At 44.1% G+C, this 21,330-nt stretch overlaps 1 protein-coding gene across 3 annotated transcripts in view; it reads right to left on the bottom strand.

Annotated features, from left to right (window-relative positions):
* Positions 1-21,330, bottom strand: part of Pik3r4 (phosphoinositide-3-kinase regulatory subunit 4) — a 50,321-nt gene that overhangs the window by 14,113 nt on the left and 14,878 nt on the right. For all 3 annotated transcript variants that reach the window (XM_031346191.1, XM_031346190.1, XM_031346189.1), the window contains 7 exons: positions 18,284-18,457; positions 14,098-14,243; positions 12,332-12,535; positions 7,829-8,030; positions 6,608-6,795; positions 5,829-6,039; positions 2,888-3,053 (listed from right to left, as the gene is read on the bottom strand). In XM_031346191.1, the coding sequence (XP_031202051.1) occupies positions 2,888-3,053; positions 5,829-6,039; positions 6,608-6,795; positions 7,829-8,030; positions 12,332-12,535; positions 14,098-14,243; positions 18,284-18,457 (1,291 nt within the window). The remainder of the gene's footprint in view (positions 1-2,887; positions 3,054-5,828; positions 6,040-6,607; positions 6,796-7,828; positions 8,031-12,331; positions 12,536-14,097; positions 14,244-18,283; positions 18,458-21,330) is intronic.

The raw sequence follows: 21,330 nt of genomic DNA, 5'->3' as shown, positions 1-21,330 counted from the left end.
CTGCTCGAGGACTGAGTTCAGAAGTGTCCCCTTATTTCTTGGAAGCCCTTTTGAAAGATGATTATAATTCTTTAAATGTTGAGCAGAGTTCACCATGAAGCCCTTGGCCGGGCCTTTCTCCGTGAGATTCACTGACTGACTCTTTTGAGTTGTTTAGGTGTCTGTTTCTTCTTCAGTCACTTGCAGCCGTTGTGTCTTGCTACAAAGTTTCCCATTCTGTCTTAATTTTTGGCACATGACTAGTTACAGGAGTCTTTTTTATTTCTGACAATAGTATCCCCTTTCAAAATTCTGATTTGGGTAATGAGTCTGTTTTCATTTCTTGAAAACGACCTGTTGCCAGTCCCCTCTTCAGAGCAGCCTTCTGTTTCCACGCTCGCTCCTGTGTTCCCACTCTATCTCACCTGCTTCCTCTTTAGTCTTTGCCCTCCTCTGCCTTTGGGTTAGCTTGGCTCTCCTCTTACTAACTAATTATACCTGAACTGCTGGCCTCAGACCTTTTGAAGAAGAAACACAGGTTAACACCTACAGGTAGACACGTCCTAACACTCCTGTGGCCATGCTCCCATCTGTCAGGACACTGTGTTTTCATTTCAATTAAGCTCAGAGTCTTTCCTTTGAACTGCTAGTTGTCAGCCACACGGTGCTTCCTCTCTGCATACCTGGGACTCACATCCCTCTCTGTTGGCGACAATGGACTCCTTTCCCCTACAGTTGGAGGATATACTTTGTACATTTCAGTGTTTTTACCTTTATTGATGCTTCTTTTATGAGCTAATGCATGGTGTAGCCTGGAGAATATTCTATGTATATGTCAAGAACTTGCATTCTAGTGTTGCTGAATAGAGTCCTCTTGCTCTCCGTCAGATATGATCACTTTTCAGCGACTGTTTATGGCCTCTATCTCTGTGCTGTTCTTATATTACTGGTGCTATCCACACTGAAAATAGGGTATTAAAGTCTCAGCTATTGCGGTTAAACTGTCAGTTTTTGCTTCGTGTATTTTGTTAGGTGCCAGTGTTTATAACTGTCCTGCTTTCCTGATGGACTGAGCTTTTACGGTAAAATGTCTGCCCCCAGGAGGGCTGCTCTGAGCTTCTCTTCCTCACCACTCCCTGGGGTGTGTGGTCTGTCTTTCTGATCCTTTCTGCCCATTTCTGCCTTTGAACTTAAGATGTCTCTCTGAGTAGCAGAGAAGGGACCCCAACTGTTTCCTTCTTTCTGCCTCTCTTGCCTCCTGATTAGTCTCTGTGGTCACTAATAGGAACAACTTATATCTGACATTTTTCTATTTATTCCTGGGTTTTCTCCACTGCTGCCTTCTTTTATATTCAATATTTTTTAGAATAGCATTTTAATTTCCTTGTTTTTGAATTTTACATAGTTTCTAAGCTTTTAAGAAGTTATAGAGAAATACAGTTAATATCTTTTTAAAAATTAACGCTAACTTAATTTAAACACACAAAACTCTGCTTTAATATTATATTCTTCTCTCTTCCCTCTGGTCAGCTACTGTCATGAAGTATTTTAATGTGCTGTGCCATAAGCCTAGGGTAAGTATTGTTGAGGATCAAACAACTTTCTTGGAGGTTTGAAATTCCTACAAAATGTTGGGTTTTAAAAAAATCTATACAAAACAAAAAGTGAAAAATAAAATAAAATTGCTACATATACCTCTGTTTCTTTTACTGACTTTTAATTTATATTCTGTTTACTGCAATGACACGAGAGAATGAACACAGGAATAGGTATAATGTGAAAGCACAGAGCCCTTTAAACAAATACACAGCTAACCCCATCCCCCTGGGCGGGTAAACACAAAGCAAACTTCTATGTTACTTCAGAGTCAAGGGTATTTGATTTGATCTCATTTTAGTTAATTATGCTCAATGAGCTAATAACAAGAAGAGCAGCAGAGCATTGCCAACATCTTTTCAATGTAGATGAGACTCACTCTGATTTATAGTGGTCTTCGGGCAGAGCCAATTAGGCAGAGAGCAAACAGGAAGATGGAAGAGCTAAGTACGAGTGACACAGACCAGGGCAGACAGAGGAGGAAGAAAACCTCAAAAGCAAGGGAGGAACAGATATATGATGTCACCCAAACCTTATAATAGCAAATTCATAGCCTGGGCACACAAATGACCAGGTTCCAGAATAATGGAGTCCTGTTGTCCCAATGCAGCAGGCTAGCCCATGGTATTGTTACTTGTGTCACACCCTTTGCATCTACTCAGCAAATCAGGTTGGCCCAGCCATCAAAACAGCCACAGAATCTGGTCATTCACGCTGCTGCCACCCGAGCTGATGCCATGCCCTCTCCCTGCATCACAGTGATGGACATCCCCACTGCTGTTGCCTTACTCGCTTCATCCTACCAGCAGCTCAGCCAGAGCCACTCCTACGGCATCTTAGATCACAACTCTCGTGTCACAACTTTCCAAAGACTCCTTCGCTCTGAAAGATGAGATCCTTCAAAAGAGCCCTCAAAGTCTGTAAGACTAGACCCCACCCCACCCCCCACTAAAACTTTCTGTCAGGCATGATGACCAGGTCCTCATGCCCACTGGGACTCTGAAATCCCTGTCTCCACTGCCCAGCACATTCAACATTCCCGTGTGGCTCCTTCTCCCTTCTGTCAATTCATTCCTTGAATCCATGTTTCTCTGTGAAACAATGTCTACAGACAATTTACTGACAAGTCCAGCCCTCTCCTATGTTCCCTAGCCCCTGTCATTTAACAGAACCATTTCAATACTTCACTTATTTCATGTCCCACCAGATGGCCGGCCTCTGGTCCGCACAGCCCTAAGCAGCTCTGATACAGAGAAAGCACACGGCAAGCACCGCTGACGTAGCTGGATCAGCTGACCCATTACCACCTTACCGCGTTGTGGTGGTCTTCCCCTCCATCTTCTGACTGTTCCAGATCTTCACTGTGCCATCATTTGAACATGTTGCAAAAAGTAAGTGTTCATCAGAGACTCTGATTCGATTCACAGCGGATTTGTGCTCGTGAAGATGTGCAACTAGTAGCCCTTTAGGACGCCACCCTGAGAAAAAGCAAAAGTGTCTTAAACTGTGGCTGAGAGGCACAATAGCGCATCACCCTCTAGCTACAATTCTCAACTACTAACTTCAGGGCAATCAGAAGAACTAATCAATGGTCCCCTGACTAGCTCATCCAGAGGGGTCTATTGGACCATGACATAGGACTGACTAAGACACCAGGGTAGCAATTAAGTACTGCTCAAAGAGCTTCAGAAAGACTCTACCTCAGGGCCCTTTTCAGTGTCTGAGGGACATAGCAGTCACTTATTCCTCAGAAAACCCCTGACTGCTGATTTAGAAGCATGGGGTGTGACCATCCTACTCTAGACAAACAGGCTTGGAGGCCACTTTCTAAGCAAGAAAGTTGCAAAACCCCAGCCTGAGACATTCGGGTGACCCAGGCTATGGCTGAGCTTCCCTGAGCTTTCAACTTCTCAGCTATAACATGGGGATATATCACTCAAGAGGGTAGCTATGCACATAAATAACATGTGTGGGTCCTACACTGCCCCAGCCCACATGACCACCCAGAGGTGAGCTAGGCATGGTGGCACATGCCTTTAGTCCCAGCACTCAGGAGGCAAAAAAGGCTAGCCTGGTCTTTACAGCAAGTTTCAGAGAAAGCAGGGCTACTTAGAGAGAACGTGGACCAAAACAAAACAAAACAAAACAAAAAAGCAAAACACCCAGATTGCTAATTTCTTCTTTGTCTGCAATCACTTCTTCTACGGTACAAACATGCTAGAATTGGGAGTTACAGCCTCAGAATGTACACAGACTTCCTAGTACATTTTAAATGGCATCTGTCATTTTCTGTATTTTATTATGCATATCCTCTTGTGTATACAAATTCTGGGACAAAAACTCATGTTTCATCCTGTAAATAATGCCTTCCGTGCCCAGCACAGGTCCCTGCACATAACCATCTTCAACATTTATATACAGCTTGTGTAAATGAAATTTAACATTTTATACATTTAATATTACTTGATTTTAAAATAAACCAAGAAGCTCTGCTGAAGATCAGGCCTGCTGTGGAAGTTAGGATACTCTGTGTCCAAGTGGTTCAATGTCACTTTAGAATGACTGCTTACCAAGAGGCAAAAATGAAATTTAGATTCTTGCCACGTGTGACTGACTTAATATTAAAAACTCATTTCCTGTTGGATCGCTAAGTCACCCAAGTGGGAACCCAGGCTGAACATAATTGCTAAGAAGAATATACTCAGTTTGAGGTACCATGAGGTCTACATGCTCTACAGATTGGCTGAGATTTTTATACAACTGCTCAAGTGTAGAGACAAGAAAAAATGGAGAACTGAACAGTCACTGTGCACTTTTGTGCTTACTGAATAAAATGTGTAAAGTAACTCCATTTACCTATGAAGAGGATCATAAATCAAGATTGTGTGCAGTCACCTTGTTATGTTTTCAAGCAGATCTGGTGGGTAGGTGGCATTAGCTTCCATCACAGAAATAGCTGGGACATTCTAGGATCCTCATTCTGATAGAAGTATCTGACTGCGCTCTGCTTAGCACTTCAAAATATTTTCTAAATCTTTAAACCTTCAAGCAGCTTCGACCAGTACTTCCCGAGTCCACATCAAAGCTCATGGGAATTCCTGTCATCTTTGCAAAGTCTAGATGTAAATACACTATGCAGTTCTTCCCAGAGTTTTACACTACACTTGATCTTAGCCAAAAGGCCGAGAAGCGATGCTTCCCAGAGTTTTAAAGATAAGTTTATACTATTACAGCTCAAATATTAAAACTCATTAATTTTTTTTAAAATATCTACACACACAGAATCAAAGAGTAGCTCTGGCCCAGTGTACGAAGCAGACAGCTAGAACAAGGGGACCACACTCCAAACCAACAATCTCTCCATTTCCTTTCAATCCCCACTGAATACAGGAACTATTTTACTAAATTCTTTTGCTTTTGGTTTTTTGTTTTGTTTTGTTTTACGTGCATGTGTGTCTTAGCTGCTTGTCTGTACACCAAACACATGCCTGATGCCCAAAGAGGTCAGAAGAGTAAGTTAGGGCCCCTGGAGCTGAAGTTACGAATAGCTGTGAGCCCCCATGTGGGTGCCTGTGCTTTTAACTGCTGAGCCATCTTCTCCAGATCATTTCATCAAATTCTTATGTCGAGAATTGGCTAAAGGCTGGTGTTATAAGTTATTCTGTTCTTTCCAAAAGCCTCCATGTTTTCTGAATGTCTTACCTTTTCTTAAGTAATATTAATCAGAGAGAAAACTCTAATAACTAAAAGCAGGGGTTTATCCTAGAAGCCTAATGTTCAAGGAGAGCAACATGAGCATGTGGAGGGCATGACTGCATGACTGCCCAGCTCCTGCCAACAGCCAGGAAACATGAAGCACAGACAGGCTCAACTAAGCGACTGGCCTGAACGGGATTAAGTGCCAATCAAAGCTAATGACCTCGAGTCCACACATAATGACTTCAGGTTTCTATCTACTGCTGCTTGCTCTGGGCTTCTCAACTGAGTTGCTTTTACTCCCTCTGCCTATTAAAGTCCACACTGCCTAGCGCAGGCTGAAGAGCCCTTTCCAAGCTCTTGTGAGCACAGAGGTTCAGGTGTCAGAGGTTTTCACATGCCTGCCTAACCAAAGCTTATCATCAGAAATGCTAAAACTCCTCAACTTTTAAACTGAAGGTTTTTGGATTCTTGGATTAGGGATGCTTAATCTGACTCAGGCTCCTACTAGAGCCCAGGCTCAGGCTCCAGGCAAGGGGCATGACCATGGCCCTCACCAGGTGGAGGTGGTTTGCTCTCCCACTCAGCATTCTCCATCATCTGCTTGGCTATGCGCTCCGCGTTGCACTGCTCCCGCTTCTGCTGGATGAGCTGCTGAAGTTCAGTCTTGCACGTGGTGATCCGGATCTGATAAGTGGATGGCAGAACTGTGCTGCTCACAACCGGAATCACGGGCTTCTTACTGGGGATGTGTGTTGCTTCTGAAACCTGAGGCACAGTTCAGATCTCTGTGTCAGAGATACAGGTACAAAACGTTCCCATGTTGTATCTATCCATGATAGCAGCTTCTGGTCCTTTAAAAAATACTAGTAACTCAGGCTAAAAGAGTAAGTGTGATTTCAACTGATGTAAACCAATATCTTCTAATTAAATATGACTAGTGGGGGTACAGCTGTCTTAAATTACAAACTCACTTCAAATACATCAAAGCCATTATATTTAACATGCACAGAGACTTGGAAATTTACCCCCAAATATTTTTGCTTTTTGTTACATTAAAGGAAGAATAAAAAGACTGTAAAAGTTTTAAAATGTTCTCTTTAGCCTGGATATGATCTTAGTTTGGTCTTTAACCCAGTTTCAATTTGCTTTTTTAGCAAGTGTCTCAAATGAGTGACCTTCTCAGTGCTTAAGTAACTGGGTTTCTCTTGGCTGTAAAATAGAAGCCAATCAAAAGCCATCTTGATTTCTCTACAGCACACAGCCTTTTGACATACACAACAGCAGAGCAAAACTCAGACACAAGGATGATAGATAACTGCCTGCATGACAGTACCTGTGGAGACGTTGACAAAGGGACACAGATACCAGCAGAGGACTCAGAGCGAGGTGGCTTCCCAGGCTGAACGACCTCGTGGTCACTGGTTTTGGGCAGGGCCTGTGGGATATTCGGTGGCTCCAATGACCCAAACATGCTTTTCCATTCTTCATTTACATTGGAGTCTTGTTTCACATGTTTCCTAGCTATGAAAACATATTTGGGACAGTTAGTCTGAAGGTAAAACCAACGTGATTTACTGTCTACTTATAAAGGAACACGGCAGACCCGACTTTTTGTGTGTTCCTTTGCAGCTCCATTTTACTCAGCTCTATGTCCCTGTACACACATATGAAGATATGGGTATGCCTGTGCACATGTATAAAGACACTCAACTTACAACCTCAGCATATAGAAATGCTTAGTCACCTACAACTGTGCTGACACTAGGAAATCTATTCTCATCCAGGTAGAAAATGGAGGTCTTCATTTGCATTTATTTAATTATTTACATATAATTTATATGTATTTTGGTCTACCAATTACATGCTTAAATCCTTCTCCCTTTTTCCTGTGGAGTGCTTGGTTTTTTTTTCTTTCTGATCTTTATGTCTGCTATATATGTAAGCCGTTAGTAATTAAGTTGCAAACACTTTATCCTAAAGCTTACTTCAATAAAATTCATTTGCTACCCTCAAATATGATATAGGGACAGGGAGAATCTTAAAGGCATATACTCAACAGTGAACTATAGAAGCAGAAGAGTGTGCACAAGAGCTTATGAGCTCTTGTCAGTGGTACATGGGCTGACAGTTCCAGGTAGCTAGGTGCCAAATAACTAAGGGTTCTTTGGCCTCTGTCTACTCTTTTGTATTTCATTGTTTATTTTAAATTCACTGGGCATTCCCTGTTAATAATGTAGAAACTTGTATCTGGTTTCCCACAGGCTGGATTTGAGTTAGCAGCGAAGGGGTTAGAAGGCAGCACTTGAATCGTCCCTTCCTCAGGAGGAACTGGCCTTCCCTAGTCACAGAGCTGTGACCTAGGCAGGTCCCCCGGGCTCTCAACTGGGACCCCATTGCCCTGTTTCCTCTCCTATGTCCATCTACTAAGGAGCTGAGCCACTGCATTTCAGAGCTCTGGATCTGGGAAGTGGGGAGGGTATTTACTATTAATTAACTAAAAACCAACCTTATAAAATAGCTAATAATAGTAAGATGCACACACTGCTGTACTAACCCCGTTTCTCATCTGGTTCTTGTTTGGTTCTAACAAGATCAACTTGTCTCCCAGTGATGCCTAAGGCTGCCAAGTCGATTACACCTTTCTGGCTGCTGGCATGGAGGTGGCTCTGGTCTACTGCATTCGCTTTTGCTCGATTTGATTTCATCATGAAGTCCTTTAGTGCTAGAAGTTTATCTTCCTCTTCTTCAGTCATCCCCTAAAACCAAATTAAACCAGGTATTTTGAGTTAATTTCAAAAGAAGAAACAACAGTGGATGAAGGCTCAACTCCAATTTAAACTGAAAAATGAGAAGGTGACGCAGGAGAAGGAAGAGGAGAGGATGGCCGCCCGCTCTCCCACTGCTCCGCACAGGTGTTTTCTTCATATTAGCTTTATACCTCAAGTTCTGTTGGTAATACTGTATCAGAGGTTCTGTGAGTCCAATAAGCAAGAAAAGCACAGATGTTCACAATGTGATAAGAACAAGGGAGACACCTGCTATTCAACAATGACTTCATGTACTGTTCACCTGGGGATTACAGATCAAAAGAAACACCCCAGAAATTTTTAGATTTTTTTTTTTAAGGGTTTTGGCTGCCTATTGAATGCATGTGCACCACATGCATGCCTGCTGTCCATGCAGGATGTGCACCACATGCATGCCTGCTGTCCATGCAGGGCAGAAGAGGGCATCTCTCGGAACCAGAGTTACAAATGGCTCTAAGCTTCCACGTGGGAGCTGGGAATTGAATCAAAGTCCTATGAGAGAGGAATGGGTAACCATTACTGCTGAGCCATCTCTCTAGCCCTTTCATGAAGTTTTATAATGTCCATACTGAAAATTCCCTATCAGCTATGCAAAGAAAAGAAAATTTTAATGCAGCAATTATAGTTGAATTTTTTAAAAAGCAAACATGGGACGGGAGAGCTGGCTTGGTTGTGAAGAGCATTTGATGCTCTTGGGAGGACCCAAGCTTAGTTCCCAAGGCTCACAACTTCTGTGGTGGTTCTAACTTCAGTTCCTGGGAACCTAATGCCCTCTTTTGGCCTCCACAGGCACCTGCACACAAGTGGCATATAATCATTGACAGACAAACAGAAACACACACATAAATAACAAGTAATAAATAGATAAAAATTTAAAAATCAAACACCCAGGCTAGACGCAGGGGTTCACCCTGTAATGCCAGCCCTCAGGGCCAAAGACTGCAAATTCAATCTATCCTAGGCTACAAAGACATTCCTGACTCAAAAAAACTAACTAATCAAACACTCAAAATATTCATTATAAACAAGGGAGAAAGCTGTGCAGCACACCCACAAGACATCACTGAGGTCAGTTAAAGACAACCATAAAATGGGAACACAGAGCAGACCTAGGGAGCAGCAGCGTAACACTGTTGGGCTGCAGTTCTCTCTTACAGGCTCAGTGCAGCATCAGTGAATACACCCACAGGCTGGCTGCAGTTTAGGAAGTGACAAACTGAATGGGAAAACTCCTGAGGAGATGGAAATGTAAAGGAGCAGCCATAACCAAAAAAACTCCTGGAAAAGAAAGAAAGGTGGGGACTTTGTCGTGTCTGAACCAAGACTGAGTTACAAAGCAGTGCTCACGGCGCACTTCGCAGGGTTCTGCCTGATGGAGTATCACCTAGCACTTAGCATGCCACCTCTTCTGTGGATGGCCGGATAGGGTAGCATTACTCACCCAGCACTTCACATGCAGCAGACTTCGATCCCTAAAGCAGAGACCAGTCCTACTCTTGCAGCTGTCTAGAATCGCTCCTGGAGTTTCCAGGCCACAGCCATGGAAAAGGAACTCAGCATACAGCAGATCTGGGTTTATGAGTGCTACAAACATTAGTGCAAAAGGGGAGAGGGCTGGAGAAAGCTGCGCACACAGCACTAGGTGAAGAAGGATGGGGTGGATGGAGGGGATGCTCTCAAGTCTTTAGCTGAAAATTAAACTATATATATGCATCGAGGCAAGGGAAAGAGCAACAGCAAAGCAGCAGACCAAATAATGACCAGCACAGTCTGTGCTTCTATCTGCCAAAGGTGAAAGACCTTTAGAAACACAGAGACTGCTCTGTCCACAGTGTCCTGTTGGTGGGCCTAAACGGGCTGCGTGAAGTGTGCTCTGGACCTATCCTTACAAAGCTTGAAAGCCACGGTGGAAGGATGAGACCAATTCCAAGTACAGCAGACCAAGCTCAATGCTACGTAAAGGAATTCAGCAGCCACAACATCAAATTCACAGGGAACCAAGAAAGGCTAGATAGTTGCCAACTGGAGGACGGTAGAAAGACATGTAATTTATTTTGCATCCTCTCTGCTGTGTTAGTTTTGCACTTATATCTGTACTTGCATGCAGTCAAAAGGTTTAAGTTGTATGATTTTTGTGTTTTGTTAAGGAGTGGAATGAACCAGGCTGTGTCCTATACAGCCCTGATTGAGTGGAAGTGAAGCAGAGCTCTTATAGATGTGTCACCTCCTGATAATGGATCCTGCTGAACAGATCCCAAGCCCCAAATGACTGCTGTTCCAAGGCGTGTTCAAGCCTGCTGTCTCAACCCCAGAATGTGTGCCCCACAGCAGCCCCAGGCTGTTCTAAAGAAACCCACTCTGAGTAACACATCACAAGTACAGAACTGTGTAAAGAAGGGCTGAGCCCCAAGAGAGAGGAGTTCAGAGCTCTCACTGAGGAAGGCTACAACTCTTTCTTCTTAGGAATGAGAACTTAAAGTCTACCTCCAAAGTGTCCCCCAGATCCAAGCCTTTGGTAATGATGAGGGCCAAAACCAATGAAAACAAGTTAATGTGTCCAAGAGAGTTACTACACATGGGCTTCTTCATGTGTCTCTGCCTATAGCACATAGGTAACATAAGTTGCTCAGACTAGCTTTAAGGACAATCACAGAACACAGAGAGCACCGGCAACTGCAGCAGACTGTTCATGTTTATTTTTACAAAATGGAAGCTAGTTGCTTGTGTTCTTTGTACTGGGCGCTCAGAGGCTGGCCTGCCATCACTTCTGCTGGCAGCCAGTGTCCTGGAACAGAGTGTAAGTCTCCTCGCCCTTGGGAGCTTCCTAATGCTATCAACAGCAACAACTTAACCTAGGCTACTTGCTCCTCTTTTCTCCACTCAGACAACTGTACCAAGTACTGCCTTTCAGAGGCACCAAAGTCGGACAGTTGAGTGATTTTATCATGCGGTCAATAGTGGCAGTTGGTATTGAGGGAGTGACAGCCATGGAGACACTTGAGGAATCAGAAGGGAGCAGAAAGGCTAAGAGAAACAGATGGTGCATACCAGTTCAACCCAGCAACATCATCAGTGAATGCTGATGGTCAAGTAAGATACACGAGAGCACTTCTACCTCGAAGCTCATCAAGTTCTGCTGATGCTGTGTGCTCTGTGCCATGTGCCTACGCCTTTAACCCCAGCAGGAGGGAGATTTCTATGAGTTTGAGACCAGCCTGGTCTACAGTCAGTTCAAGCCAGCCAGGGCTACACGGTGAGACCCTGCCTTTAAAAAAATAATAATAATCTCTAAAACTGAGTAAATTTTCCAGATGAGACATGGCTGATAAGCACTCTCTCTATGAAAACATTCGTAGAGCTAATGATGGTCATTAGAGTCTTCCCCACTCTTTTTATGCTGGAGTCCCAGCAATTAGAGTCTTCATTTAGAAACACTTTTATTCCAATTTTGACTCTAGGCCCCACACATCCCATATAAAACAGGAAGATGAGTCTAAATTTAGTCTTTTAAAAGAGGCCCTACCAATGCCAAATAAAGTAAAAGGGTTACTTTCTGGTTTTTACACGATTTGTTAATTGAACCAAATTCAGACTTAAATACAACAGTAAACTGCAGGCTTACTCAACCCAAGGCATTGCAGCTGTTTGCACACAGTAAGAAGTATGAATCTGAACTGCGATGTGTCTGTGTTCTGAAAGCTTTCTTCTGGCTAAACTTCATTGTATTTTGGTGAAGTACAAAACTAAGCCAAAAACAGTACTTAAATCCAGGGCTCTTTCCATTCTCCCAGCAACCCCAAAGCAGGCTGACAGTCTCCAAGACTCCAAAAACAGTACTTAAATCCAGGGCTCTTTCCATTCTCCCAGCAATCCCCAAAGCAGGCTGACAGTCTCCAAGACTCCAAAAACAGTACTTAAATCCAGGGCTCTTTCTATTCTTCTAGCAATCCCCAAAGCAGGCTGACAGTCTCCAAGACTCCAAAAACAGTACTTAAACCCGGGGCTCTTTCTATTCTCCCAGCAACCCCAAAGCAGGCTGACAGTCTCCAAGACTCCTTATTTAGCCTAACTAGTGTTCAGATTAATCCTACTGTCTTTGCTTCAATGCCACAGAGAATATGTAAGATGCTGACAGATTTATTTTCATCTATCACACTATGACCCAATCAAAACCATTTTTAACATCTAGATAGTTTCACCAATGCTGTCATGAAGCCTGTTGACACGTGAGGCTTGAGGAAGGCACACACCTGTGAGAGAAGCTTCTTCAGAAGCTGTGCTATGGTGGGGTCCTCAGGCGGAGGGCAGTCAAGTAGACAACCATTTCGCTTCTTCTGGCGCATGTGAAGATGTCTGAACAAGCTAGCGATGTCTTTAGACCTCAGAGCATAATCAAATATAGAGCGACTCACAGGCTCTTTCAGAACACTGAGCAGGACAAGCTTCCTCTCAATCTATATTAGAAAAGGAAAGACAGTTGTCAAGACTACAGTAAATAAAACAATTACTTCCAAACTCAGCAAGCACAACTCGTGTAAAGTTAACAAAAGTATTTATTTTCTAAGAAAATGATGGTTCTCAGGAGAAAAAATGGGCCACTAGCCAATTTTAAAGGGCTTATATATCTCTTGTTTTTCAGAATTACCACAAAACTACCTGTCTCTGTCCACCCTCCAGGGAGACTAATAATTAATACCCAAAGGCAAAGGCTTTGGAAAGTCAGAGCAAGCCTTTCCCGGATCTGCAGAGGTCAGAATACTTCCCAGCCCTACAAGCCACCTGCAGGTCTCAGCCACATGCCTAAGACACAGGCTCTGGCCAGACATTGTAGCAAGCACTGCCACAGGACTTGCCTGCAGTTTTCATGGTTCCACCACACACCCACACACTTCTTCAGAGTCCATACCTTCCTTCTTTTAGTGGCTCTAAAAACACTCTCTGGTCAGTGCACATGTAATAAACGGATGGGTGTTATCATCAGTCACCCAAAGGACTCTTGGGTATCCTTTAAATGCTGGCTATAGAACCCAGCGGTTTGAACATGTAGGCACATGCTCTACTACTGAGCCGTATCCCAGCCCCTGGCTTTGTTACACAGGATCTCACTATATAATTCGCACTGATGATGGATTCTTTATGTGGCCCAGGCTGGCCATGAACTCACAACCTCCTGCCTCGGTCTCTTGGGAACTGACACTGTAAGTGTATACCACCACACCCAGATCTGAAGGACATTCTTTGGATATAATTAATTGCTGCAGGCCCTCTTCTGGGTCCCTAGCACCCATGCTGGGTGCTCAGAAGCAACATGTAATTCTAGTTCCAGGCGATCGGGATCGTTTTCTGTCCTCTGAGAGCACTGCACTCATGTGCAAACCCAAACAGGGATACACACATAAACACAAAATTAAAACGTAAAAAGTCCAGATTTTAAAATAAAGAAGGGTAAGACTTATAAAACATAATTAAGCCCTTCAATTCTTGATCCTGGCTTTGAAAAATATAAACCAATGACCAACACTAAATTTAATAAGCTAAATAAATAACTGGTCAAGGAGCTGGAGAGATGGCTGAGGGCTAAGAGCACTGGATGCTCTTCCAGAGGACCAGGATTCTATCCGCAGCACTCACATGGAGGTTCACGACTGACTGCAACTCCAGTTCTAAGGAATCTAGCACCCTCTTTTCACCTCCCTGCGCACCATGTGGGCTTGTAAACACCCATATACATAAAATTTTACAAGTAATTAAACTTTAAAAAATGAATAAAAATAAAAGCAGATATAGTATAAAATTACACAAAGGAACTGAACTGACTTTCTGCATGCCACGCGGTGTAGCATAAAGTCTCTTGACAGTGTTTCTCTTACTAGGGCAGCCAGCTTACTAGCATTACTTGTTTGAAAGGTATATAAAAATGTCACAGACCAATTTAAATGTACTTTTATATTAAGGCTCTCTTGATATAAAGAGATATACTGGGAAAGGACTGGGCATAAAGCTGGAACACGTGTACCTGGATCACTGGTTGTGTAATGTACGGGTCAAGATACGGCATGAGCTTGCAGTAGACGTCAGCGGTACTGATCTGATGAGCTACCACCGTGATAAACCCCACAGCACCATAGCGTATCCACAGATTAGGGTGACACAGGAAGGGAGCTAAAGGGGAAAGAAAGGAAACAGATCAAACCACAGTCACACAAATCCTTACACTGCCACGGCATCGGGATAAAGACCAAGCCTCCGTGGTGCAAGGAGGCTCCTGCACGTATCAGCCTGACCCAGGGACTCAACAGAACAGCTCTAACACTCCCTATCATACTCACCAGCCATGCCACAAGACAGTCTCCTGTCTAACATCCCTATCATACTCACCAGCCATGCCACAAGACAACCTCCTGTCTAAAATCTCTACATTCCTATTTTTCAGAGGTGAGTGTTAGCACATAGTCATCTTAGCACTGAATTTAAAATGACTGGACAAGCCAGGCAGTGGTGGCGCACGCCTTTAATCCCAGCACTTGGGAAGCAGAGGCAGGTGGATTTCTGAGTTCGAGGCCAGCCTGGTCTACAGAGTGAGTTCCAGGACAGCCAGGGCTACACAGAGAAACCCTGTCTCAAAAAACAAACAAACAAACAAACAAAAAAAACAAAAAACCAAACTGGACAAAGACATAAAAATCCCAGCACCACTCAGTAAGGGATTACAGCTTCACTTTACTGCAAGAGGCAGAGAGACACTGGGGAACTGTTTTGTCTCCACACCAAAGCACTGAGCAAACAATCTGATCCACCTCACATTCTTTTAAATGCGGCGTCTGGTCACATCTAGCACATAACTCATAAGTTTGCATGTCATCGTGAATGAAAACATGGAAAAGTAAACACGTTGTGTCCACTCTTCAAAACAGAAGATTAACCCAGAAAACTGAATCTCTTCATTCCTTTTAATACTTTCATCCACTAAATCTAAGTCACTTGTTTCAACTAATCAAAGTCATTTGATTTAGTAAGAAAATTGAAAATTCAAACTTTTAAAACACAACAGTAGCATGAGGTCTAAGTGTGAAAATATACACTCAAAAGTGCTTATATGAAAAGAGAAAGAGAAAGACATGCTCAAAGTCCCTCTCTTCAAGGCCACCAAGATGGTTGAGCCAGCAATGGCTCCTGGGACCAAGCCTGGCCACCTAGAAGAGATACGCAAAGTGAAGAGAGAACCAAGCACAGAGTTGTCCTCTGACCTCTACAAGCATACAGAGGCATGTACTCATGCACATATGCACACATGCATGCACACATGTGCACACAAACACATGTACACCCCCACACAAAATAAGTAAAATAATAAAATCTTTCTTGAAAGTTCTCACATGATCATTTCATTAGCCAGGAAGGTTTTGATTATTTCACAAAGCATCCACAGCTCTGTCCATCTTTCCTTTGACCCAAAGAAGGAAAGATGGAGTTCAGAGGCTGGGTGCTGTCTAACATGCCCAGGGCCCCAGACTTCAACCCCAACACCTCAACAACCAAGAACAGTAGGAACAGGCAAAGCCCTGAGAACTCTAGAAAGCACACAGTGTGGCCATGGCATGGCGGGGAATGGATGTTGCGCATGACAAATTGCTGATTCTGAGCTTCCCACGTCTGTGTCCTCTGTACCTGAGGTATATGGCTCTCATAGCCCTTTCTTTATAGTCAATGGATGTGAGCAAATGTAATACCAAGGAGAAGGTGTCACACCGCTAGGCTTGCTCTCCTGTGTCTGTCACTCCATGAGAACAGCTGGGACAGCCTCAGCCACGACAACCATGGTCCCACAATGAGACAGATGGATCATGTTCAAAAGACAAGGGAGACGCGCAGCCTGAAGCAGAGCCACCCACACAGCCCACAGGTGCACGGCAACAAATCCATGGCAGAGTTTCCGAGGCTCTGTGGTTGACTGACACACTGCATTATTATAGCAGCAATTAGCTGACAAAGGGCATCAAATGCTTAAGCCTGAGCTGAGAACATTTCTTAGAAAATGGAACATTCGATCTTTTCTCTCTAATATGTCCCAATTCTCTGGAGACAAGCACGAGGAAAGCAGAGTATGAAGAATAATCTAAGCAGGAATAATAGGGCTCTTAAAACCAAGGAAATCATGACAGTCTCCACCAAGAACACCATGGCCGTTCTAGTCTTGGAATCACCATACGAAACCAGTGTGGCAGCTCCTGCCTGGCATACCGGTGCTGGGAGAACTGAAGCCAAACCAAGAGGTCATGAGTTCAAGGCCAGACTGGAACTTCAGTGCTAATAACCTGCTTAAGGATAAACAATATATAAAGTACATAAATCACTTAACAACATAAAACATGAGAGGAGAAACATGAGTGTAGGTTTTTTGTGTAGTGAAAATTACATTTCTGGGGCCTTAAAGATTCAAAGCATAGCACTTTAAAAATATCATCAAATCACAAAGTAAGATGCAAAAGAGTAAGAATGGTGCAAGGGATTTGATAACATTAATGTGTCCTATTAAATACTTCCTTTAAATGAGGATGGGTTAAAGCTTACAATAAAAATCAGAGAAGCTAAATAAACAAGAAAACAGTGCAAAGACACACAACAACACCAATAGCCTGTTTAAGGGCACACATACACTGCTGTGTTTAAGGGCACACATGCACTGCTGTGTTTAAGGGCACACATGCACTGCTGTGTTTAAGGGCACACATGCACTGCTGTGTTTAAGGGCACACATACACTGCTGTATTTAAGGGCACACATACACTACTGTGTTTAAGGGCACACATACACTACTGTGTTTAAGGGCACACATGCACTGCTGTGTTTAAGGGCACACATGCACTGCTATGTTTAAGGGCACACATGCACTGCTGTGTTTAAGGGCACACATACACTACTGTGTTTAGGGTACACATACACTACTGTGGTTAAGGGCACACATACACTGCTGTGTATAAGGGCACGCATACACTGCTGTGTTACGGACACACATGCACTGCTGTGTTTAAGGGCACACACGCACTGCTGTGTTTAGGGCACACATACACTGCTGTGTTTAAGGGCACACATACACTACTGTGTTTAGGGCACACATACACTGCTGTGTTCTGGGCACACATGCACTGCTGTGTTTAAGGGCACACATGCACTGCTGTGTTTAAGGGCACACATACACTGCTATGTTCTGGGCACACATACACTGCTGTGTTCTGGGCACACATGCACTGCTGTGTTCTGGGCACACATGCACTGCTGTGTTCTGGGCACACATGCACTGCTGTGTTCTGGGCACACATACACTGCTGTGTTCTGGGCACACATACACTGCTATGTTCTGGGCACACATGCACTGCTGTGTCCTGGGCACACATACACTGCTGTGTTCTGGGCACACATACACTGCAGGCATAGGGGGAGGTAGAAATTATCATCACCAATTACTTATTCAACAGAAGGCAAGTATCTAGAATATATAAAGAACTAAAATACTGAACATCAAGAGAACAAATAATCCAATTAAAAATGAGAATAGAACTAAACTGAGTTCTCAAAAGATGAAACACATGTGCCTGAGAAACACAAAGATATGCTCAGCACCCTTAGCCATCAGGGAAATGGAAATTAGCACTACTCTGAGATTTTATCTCACCTCAGTTAAAACAGCCAAGATCAACACAACAAATGATGGCTCCTGCTGGTGAGGATGAGGAAAGGGGAGCATTCAGTCATGGCTGCTGGGAATGCAAACTGGCTCAGCTGCTATGGAAATCAGTGTGGCAGGTCCTCAGGAGGTAGGAATCAATCTATCTCAAGAGCCAGCTATCCCGCTCTTGGGCATATCCCCAAAGGATCTACATGCTAGTACAGAGGCACTTGCTCATCCATGGTCATTGCTGCTATTTATAACAGCCAGAGGTCTGTCAACTGAAGAACGGTAATGGAAATGTACATTTACACAACGGAATATTAGTCAGCTGTTAAAAAAATTAAAATATAAAATTTTAAGGTAAGTGGAAGGAGCTAAGAAAAAATAACCACAAGTGGGATAACATACCCCCAAAAAGACAAATACTGTACATTTTCTTTTGTGTTTATTCTTACTCTTATCTAAATGAAATGATATAACGTTATTCCCGTACCCAAACTTCCTACGTTAAGTCTCAAAAGCAGAAGCTTACCAATATCACTGGCGAACTCGTAGACATGGGGTTTCTGCAGCAGCCCTAACTGGCACATGCAGGTCAGGGCATTGAGAGCTTTCACAATGACAAACTCCTCGGCGTCGCTGAGGCCTTGCTGGAGCAGGGGCTTGAGGATGGACGAGCTCTGCCAGCCAACATAGGCAGCCACACCTGAAAGGGAGACAGCGTCACCGTGACTCAGCACCTCACCTGACTGCACATCACCACTGAGCAGTGTGTGACACTTAAAACAACAAGCCACTCATCAAAAACAAGACAGAACTACAAAATAAATGAAAAGATGCCACCAAAGTCAAACACCCAGAAGTCCAGGGACACCAGAACTTACAGAAAACACAGGGATGCCTAAAGCTGTCAATATTAAGAAAGCACAAATAAGTCAGATATCCGAGACAGCCCTTCCTCAGAACTCCATCTAGCAAAATAAAGAGGGAGGTGGAGAACAGCAGATGTACCCGAGGACGAGGAGGAAAACTGGCGACAGCACACAAAGTCCTCCAGCCCAGTTCCAAGAAAATTCTTTCAGGGATATCCAGGACTACAGAGGTGGCTCAGTTGGCAAAGTTGGTCGTGAGAGCACAGGACTCAGTTTTAGATCTCTGATAAAACCCTGGCTCTGCAGATAGAAAAGGCAGGGGAGTCCAGGGGCTCATTGGCTGGCCAGATTCAGTGAGAGACCTTGTCTCAAAATAGCAAGGTAGAGAGAGACCACAGGAAACACTTGACACTGACCTGAGCTTGACACTGACCCACGTGCACAGACATACACACCGGCAGCCACACGTGGAATGGTCCACACGAACATGTACACACCAGCAGCCACACGTGGAATGGTCCACATGAACATGTACACACCAGCAGCCACACGTGAAATGGTCCACACGAACATGTACACACCAGCAGCCACACGTGGAATGGTCCACACGAACATGTACACACCGGCAGCCACACGTGGAAGGAACACATACACATGCACAGCCCATACTAGATTTCAAGAATAACACAGGGAAGGAATGGGATAAATTCCAAGCAACACTAACGCTGGCAAGAAAGAAGCAGAGTGCTGCAGACAGGTGAAGAAGAAAGCAAGTCTAAGACTCTACAGCAAGTAACAGAGTAGCGTCGAAACACAAAGTTCAAAGGTACAATGACTCTAGAACCCTCAACTGCCACTGCCACCGCACACTCAAGCGCAGGGAGTGACCAAATAGCCCCCAGGAGCAACTACCTGACTCTTAGTCAGTAAAACTTAACATTTGTCAGAAGGTAAATGTTATCCTGGTCCTTTAGAATAAATCTATTTGAGAACACTTTGTTTTAATCATAGAACAAAGTAAATGTTTGCCATGACAGTGAAATTACTAAGAATTCAGCTAAGCAAAGGGAGGGTGCAAAGGTGCAGAGGGGAAGGGCCTTCATCTTCTTAGATCACAAACAAAAAGGTGCAGAGGGGAGGGCCTTCATCTTCTTATATCACGAATAAAAAGGTGCAGAGGGGAGGGCCTTCGTCTTCTTATATCACAAATAAAAAGCAGGACAATAATAATATATTAAAGTAAACATCTAACAGCTGAACAACATTAAGTGATCGGCACTGTAAAACTAAGCAGGGATGCCAGCTGGGACTGTAGTCAGCTGGGGCTGCATCCTAGGCCCTGTGTGGTGGCACACACTGCATCCTGGGCCCTGTGTGGTGCACACACTGCATCCTGGGCCCTGTGTGGTGCACACACTGCATCCTGGGCCCTGTGTGGTACACACACTGCATCCTGGGCCCTGTGTGGTGCACACAGCTGAGGCTGCATCCTGGGCCCTGTGTGTGGCACACACTGCATCCTGGGCCCTGTGTGGTGCACACACTGCATCCTGGGCCCTGTGTGGTGGCACACACTGTATCCTGGGCCCTGTGTGGTACACACACTGCATCCGGGGTCCTGTGTGGTACACACACTGCATCCTGGGCCCTGTGTGGTGCACACACTGCATCCTGGGCCCTGTGTGATGCACACACTGCATCCTAGGTCCTGTGTGGTACACACACTGCATCCTGGGCCCTGTGTGGTGCACACACTACATCCTAGGCCTTGTGTGGTGCACACACTGCATCCTGGGCCCTGTGTGATGCACACACTACATCCTGGGCCCTGTGTGGTGGCACACACATGAGCACCATCCCAACACTCAGGAGGAAGCTGGCCTGCCCTGTGAGACTGCCCTTCCAAAACCAAAACATAAAAAAATCAAATAAAAACAGAGAAAAGGGCTTGCCTTCAAAACAAGTTAATACTTTATATGCTCCAAAAACCCTAATGTACCTTCATGCAAGAAAAAGAACCAAAATAATAAAAGCTAATGTAAGAAATACAAACATGGAAACATCAGGAAAAGGTTTTGCTTGGCTAGCAATCAGAAAACACCCATGAAAGTCTGTTACTTTACCCTTTTATCAAGCACTGGTTAAGTAAAGCCTGTTTCTGACTGGGAGTGCATGGGGGTGTATAGCACCTCAAGTTGATGAAGTCACAAATAACGTGAAATACACCAGCTATTTTAACTACATGTGCACATGCTTTGTTTATAGCAAGCATGTTTTATTGACTAGGCAGTAACTACAGTGCTTCCCATGAAAGTGGTGTTCATATTCTCTAACTCAGTAACTGAAACACACACACACACACACACACACACACACACCAGCGTCTGTGCTCATCAGTTCGTTGTTAAGTTGACAAAACATAGGGTCATATGGGAAGAAGGGACTTTGAGTGATGAACTGATGAACTGCCTCCATCAGATTAGCCTGTAAGCAAGTGTGTGGTTCATCTTCTTGATTAATGATTGATGAGGGCAGCCCAGTGTGGGCAGTGCCATGCCTGAGCAGGTGGTTCTCGGCTGTGTAAGAAAGCAAGCTGAGCTTACTGGAGCTAAGCAGTAAGCAGTGTCCCTCCATGGCCTCTGCTTCAGTTCCTCTTGCAGTTTCCTGCCTCCCGTTCCTGCCCTGAGCTCCCTCAGCGATGGACTGT

Source organism: Mastomys coucha, unplaced genomic scaffold (genome assembly GCF_008632895.1).
Source record: "Mastomys coucha isolate ucsf_1 unplaced genomic scaffold, UCSF_Mcou_1 pScaffold23, whole genome shotgun sequence".
NCBI lineage: Eukaryota > Metazoa > Chordata > Mammalia > Rodentia > Muridae > Mastomys > Mastomys coucha.
Note: the sequence above shows the minus strand (reverse complement) of the source record. Positions and strands in the feature narration are given on the sequence as shown.